The sequence below is a fragment of the Petaurus breviceps genome, unplaced genomic scaffold (genome assembly GCF_028583685.1).
Source record: "Petaurus breviceps papuanus isolate PSGF00001 unplaced genomic scaffold, PetGlider_PUasm1.0 207, whole genome shotgun sequence".
Classification (NCBI taxonomy): Eukaryota; Metazoa; Chordata; class Mammalia; order Diprotodontia; family Petauridae; genus Petaurus; species Petaurus breviceps.
The window spans coordinates 31,798,668-31,804,248 of NW_027185850.1; the positions used below are offsets into that span (position 1 = coordinate 31,798,668).

General features: G+C 52.7%; 2 protein-coding genes across 2 annotated transcripts in view; one reads left to right on the forward strand and one right to left on the reverse strand.

The window, feature by feature from the left end:
* Positions 1-4,970, reverse strand: part of LOC138165077 (cilia- and flagella-associated protein 57-like) — a 55,833-nt gene extending 50,863 nt beyond the window's left edge. The window contains exons 1-2 of the mRNA XM_069093211.1: positions 4,727-4,970; positions 938-1,254 (exon numbers count right to left, since the gene is read on the reverse strand). Coding sequence (XP_068949312.1) covers positions 938-1,254; positions 4,727-4,934 — 525 coding nt within the window. The 5' untranslated portion in view covers positions 4,935-4,970. The remainder of the gene's footprint in view (positions 1-937; positions 1,255-4,726) is intronic.
* A 129-nt stretch (positions 4,971-5,099) lies between these two features.
* Positions 5,100-5,581, forward strand: part of LOC138165075 (probable rRNA-processing protein EBP2) — a 7,746-nt gene continuing 7,264 nt past the window's right edge. The window contains exons 1-2 of the mRNA XM_069093208.1: positions 5,100-5,258; positions 5,358-5,441. Coding sequence (XP_068949309.1) covers positions 5,196-5,258; positions 5,358-5,441 — 147 coding nt within the window. The 5' untranslated portion in view covers positions 5,100-5,195. The remainder of the gene's footprint in view (positions 5,259-5,357; positions 5,442-5,581) is intronic.

A 5,581-nucleotide genomic window follows, 5' to 3' on the forward strand; every position in this document is an offset into this window, starting at 1 on the left:
GTGTGTGTGTGTGTGTGTGTGTGTGTGTGTGTGTGTGTGTGTGTGTGTGAAGTGTCTGAGGCTGGATCTGAACCCAGCGCCTCCTGACTCCAGGGCCGGCGCTCTACTCACTGTGCCACCTAGCCGCCCCAAAACCTGGATCTTCTTAGCGTCTCCACTGCACCACACTCCCTTCCCTTCCTGGTGGTCTACAGGCCTCCAGCCAGGCCTGCGGTAGAGGGGATCTCTGGACAATGTGACCATGAGCTCCCAGCCTGTAGCCTGAGGAGAGTTGACCAGCTCTTCCCTGACCTCACATGCCCACCACATCAGGTAGCAGGCTGGGGTGGATAGTGGTCTAGAGGTAGAACAAGGGAGACCAGAGTTTGCATCTGACCTCTGCACCTCCTGGCCTTCCACGGGACTTGGGGACATCTGAGGACCGACCTCTCAGGGTGCTGTTTCCTTAGTGTCAGATGGGGACGAGCCCTGCCTCACAGGGTCATTGTGAGGAGCAGCTTCGATGACAGATGTGAAGCGTCAGATGAGTGGGGTCACCCTGATTAGCGTGGGTTCCCAGAAGCACTCTGACTGAAGGTGAGGTAGAGGTGCCAGGGAAGGAGGTCCAGGGTCTAGACCCTGGCTCTGCTCCTTTTAGCCTGGGTAATCCTAGGTACGTCCTCCTGCCTTCTCTGGGAGGCTGCTCTCTGGAAGGTCCCTGCAGCTCTGGGTACATCTACAATCCTGTGATTCTATACCATCTTTCTTCCCTTGAAGCCCCAGAATTGTACCTCTCCTATGGACTTCTCAGGTCAGCCCCTGGAGGGCAGGAGATGCATGCATCTGCTGTCCAGCCTTGTTAGTACTGGTCTGGACAGCACACATATGTGCACACACCCAACTACCTCTTAGTCATCCCCATGGCTGCAGGCACACCCTGTACCAGCACAGACATTACCTGGTAGATCGGGTTGTTTTGAATATCAGTTCTAACAATTGCCATCACTTTCTGCTTCTCCCACATCAAGTAGATGAGGTTGGACTCGGGGGGTCCTGTCTGAGCCACAAGATACTTGGAGTCTGGAGAGAAGGCCAAGCTAATGAATTTATTAACTGTGAAGTCAAAGTTGTTGAGGACTTTCCGCTTCCTGCAAGGAACTGAAGACAGCTCATAAATGGTGATGGTGGCTTTGTCCTGCACAATCTCTGAAATGGCCAGGTAGCGCCGATTGGGGCTGATGGCCAGAGCGAGCATGCCCTGACTCTTCTCTGAACCTGCAAATGAAGGCAAACACAGTTGGGTCGTGGAGCTCCAAGTGGAATGTAGTGGACTTTTCTATTAAGTTCCTCATTAGTCCAGCAATTAGGAGTCATAATGGACTGACCAAGGAAAAAGGATAGATGTGATATATGACCTCTCTTAACCCTATCATTACCAAGGGGTCACAGAGGCAGTCTAATTAGAGGGAAGGTGTCGATCTTAAAAGGAGAATGAAGAAAGATGGGAAGAGGAATACGCCTGGGGAAAGGGGAGCAGGGAGAGGAAGGGGGGAAATCCCCTCACCAGGGTGTAGAAAGAGGGAGGGGAAGGAGCAGGGGATATCTGAACTTCAGCCACAATGAAGCACAAACAAGCTACAGACAAGATAATTTGGAGGAATTGACAGAAGGACGGCATTGGCCTTCAGGGGAACTGGAAAAGCTCTTTGCAGGAGGCGGGATTTCAGAGAATCCTACATTTTGACAAACTACAGTACACATGACACGAGGCTGGACTGTGTTAGTGTCCTTGAATGTTGTGGTAAGTACTCTGAGCTGTGACTGGTAGGTAACCAGGAGTCTTCAATGGTTCTGAACAGAGAAGAGACTGAACAAGTTGTGTGAACAGTGCAGAAAATTAATCTGAGCTCTCTCTTTCTCTTGAAAGTGTTTTGTATTTTCTTACCAGCATCTTCGTGGTTTCCCCCAGGAAGGGAAGGGGCTCTTTCGATTCTATCTGTACATTCCCATATTCTGGCATGGTGCCATGAATGTAGACAGTATTTCATTAAATGTGTGCTGAAATGAACTGTTTGAATTAAGAAGGGTGATTTGAAGGGAAAGGAAAGGCCTCTCTGGAAGCCCTCAAGCCAACCCCCTGTGTTGGAGGTTGTGTAAAGAAGCACTGAAGCCAGAGGTGAGGCAGCAGCAGAAGTGGGAGAGAGAAGGACAAAGGAAGAGCTGGGGGGCAGGGCGGTAGCTGAAGGTTGTATAGAGACAAGGAGTCTATGGTGGGGGAGAGGACAGGCAAAGTCAGGCTGGTCCTGGTGGGGGTGGGGGAGGCCTGCAGACAGCTGGTGAGAAAGCTCTGGGCCCTGGGGGAGGTCAGAGCATCAAGTATCAGGATGGGAGTATGTGGGATAGCCAAGGGAGAACACGGAGAAAGAAGGCCATTTGGGCAACATCAGGGTGAGAAGGAATTGGAAGACTCTGTGAAAGGACGGTTTAAGAGCATTATTCCAGAAGCAATGGTAGAAGGTGATCATCAGCATCGAACAGTCCCTGCGTCTACCTGACAGCGGCGTCCCCCAGGGCTCTATCCGGGCCCTCTTCTCACCTTTCTCCTCAGCCTGTCCTGTTTCTCCCACTGCCTTTGGGATGGCCCAAACTCAACATATCCAAAACTGCCACAAACCCTTTGCTCTTCCCAATTTTCCTTGGAAGTCTCCTCAGCTTGCAGGCACAATGCCACCCATGATGCCTTGCTTGTCTACACATTCAGGCAGGTGCCAAAGCCACCTGAGTTTGGTCTCTCCACTCCCACTTGGATTATTTCAAGAGCATCAAAGCTGGTCTTCACAGACCAGCACGTCTCTCCCATCCTCCACACACTCCAAAGGGATTTTCCCAAAACACATATCTGACGAAGTCATTCTCCTATTTGATTAAGCCCAAAGGCTCCCTGTTACCTCAAGGAACTAACAGCAGGCCTTCTGTTTGCCTTTTAATGCCCTTCCCAGGTGGTTCGTTTCCAGGCTTTTTATACTTTAAATCCCAACTAAAATCCCTCTTTTTGGAGGAAGTCTTCCCTAACCCCTCTTAATTCCAGTGTCTTTCCCCTGTTAATTATTTCCTATTTGTCCTGTATATAGATTGCTTTGAATATATTTGTCTGCATGTTGTCTCCCCCATTAGATCGTAAATTCCTTGAGGTTAGGGACTGTCTTTGGCCATTTTTGTATCCCTAGTGCCTAGCACAGTGTTCAGAGCATAGCAGGAGCTTAATAAACATTTAATGAACTCAGCTGAATTTTACTCCTTTCTATACATTCTAAAGGTCCACTCATGCTGGCCTTCTTTATTAAGCATAGCATGTGCTTAAAACACAGGGCAGCTATGTGGCACAGTGGATAGAGTGCTGGGCCTGGAGTTAGAAAGATGCCTTTTCCTGAGTTCAAATCCAGTCTCAGACACTAGCTGTGTGACCCTAAACAAGTCACTTAACCCTGTTTGCATCAGTTTCCTCATCTGTAAAATGAACTGAAGAAGGAAATGGCAAGCCACTCTAGTATCCAGAGGAGTTGTACACAACTGAAAAAACTACTGAACAATAAAGACGCTTAGTAAATGTTTAATGCACAGAACTCAATTTAATCCTCTCCACACCCTCTTGAGGTCCAGCCATGCTGGCCTCCCTACTAACCCTCACACAGCACCACCTCCTAACTTCCCAGGCTTCCTCCCAGCAAGTCCCAAATTTGAAAAGAAGCCTCCCCTAGTTCCTCCAGCTGCAGGTGCCCCATGAAATCACCTTCACCCTAATCTACACTTATCTTGCATACACTTAGTTATTTGCATGTTACCTCCCTCTTTTTACTACAAGGTTCTGCCTTTCAACCTGGCACATTGGGACTGCATATTTTTCTTTCTGTTTGCTGATCCAATTTCCTTTATTGATATGATGTGTTTAAAACCTCATGACTTGGGGCGGCCAGGTAGCACAGTGAGTAAGAGCACCGGCTCCAGTGTTGGGATGACGTGGGGATCAAATCTGGGCTCAGATACTTAGCACCACACCCAGAAATAACTGGCGGTGTAACCTTGAGCAAGTTACTTAACCCCGATTGCTTTAAAAAAAAAAAACAAACCTCATGACTTAAGGAAGGGGAGCCCTGGGTACCCACAAAGCCCCAAGAATTTGGACAACCCAAAGTCACAGCTTCTACAAGTGAGGAGTCCTCCATGTTCAGGCACCACCCACGGGGACCCTGCTGGCAGGGCTGGACGTTTCAGCTGTAGGAGGATCGTGGGCAATCCCAGAGAGGAGGGTGAGTGGTGAGAGGTCACTTCTTTGTGGCTCTGTCCTGGCAGAAAACTAGTTTTGAATGAGAGGGACTGTCTCAGGATGGGAGAGAATCTGGAGGAGAAGGCCAGGCTCCAGCACCCCCAGCATGGGAGGCGCTGGGCAACAGTGCCAACTGTGGGTACTGGATCCTACCACTGACAGAGGGCAGCAAAGGAGGGCAGTGAGAAGGCGCACGCACCGCTGGAGACTTGTGAGTGGTTTCCATAGAGACGGGGAAAGAGCGGGAAGGGAGACTACATCCCAGGGCGGGAAGACCTGGGTTCAAATCCTGCCTCAAACACTAACTGGCAGTAGGACCCCTGCGGTGCGCTCTGTAACACGGGGACCATCACAGCACCTGCTTCCCGGGGGAGGGGGGGGCGGAGCACTGCCTCAGTTTCCCTGCCCTCCCGCGGGGGGTACCTGGGATGAACTTCTGCCACTTCTGGTCCACGTTGTACTTCACGCAGTGGTTCCCACACGGAAAGATGATGATCTGCTCATCGAAGAAGCAGAGGTTGTTGGCGACGCGGGAGCAGAGCCCGAAGATGTGCTGGGCCTGGGCGACCACGGTGGTCATGGTGCCGCTGGGAGGGGGCGGCGGGGACTGCAGGGGAGAGAGAATGACCATGACCCCTGACCTGTGACCCCACCCCCGGGCGCTGACCCCACGGGGCCCCCTCCGCACCTGGCCTCTGCCTCTTCTGTCTCTCTCTCTCTTTCACTCTCTCCTTTTCCTTAGGCTTGGCCTTTCTTAGGAAACCTCTGTGTTCCCACAGCAACGGTAAACAGGAAGAGGCGGGCCTTCCCGCCGGAAGCGGAAGCATCTCGCCGGAAGTGAAGGCAGCGAGGCTCAGCCGGCGACCGGCTCGTGGAAGGAAGGCAAGGCAGGATGGCGGCGCTAGCGTCAGGCTCGGACTCGGAGGCGGACTCAGAGGCGCTCTCGGACGCCGAGGTCATTGGTCCCCCTCTCTCCCGAGGCCCGGTGCCTGGCTCCGAACCCCTCTCCCTCTCCGGGCCTAGCCGGCCCTGACCCCGTCTTGTGTCCCTGCAGCTGCAGGAGGCCTTCGCTCGGGGCGTGCTGAAACCGGGGCTGAACGTGGAGCTCGAGGCGCCGAAACGCAGGCAAAATGACGTGGTGAGCGCCGGGGTGGGGGGTGTTTGGAGTGGGCTCGCGCTCTTGCTCCACGTGCGGCACCTGGGGCCTCGGAGCATGCGCGGTGGCGTAGTGAGCGGGCGGGGCGGGGGGAGGAGCGAGGAGGCTGCATGCTGCGCTGG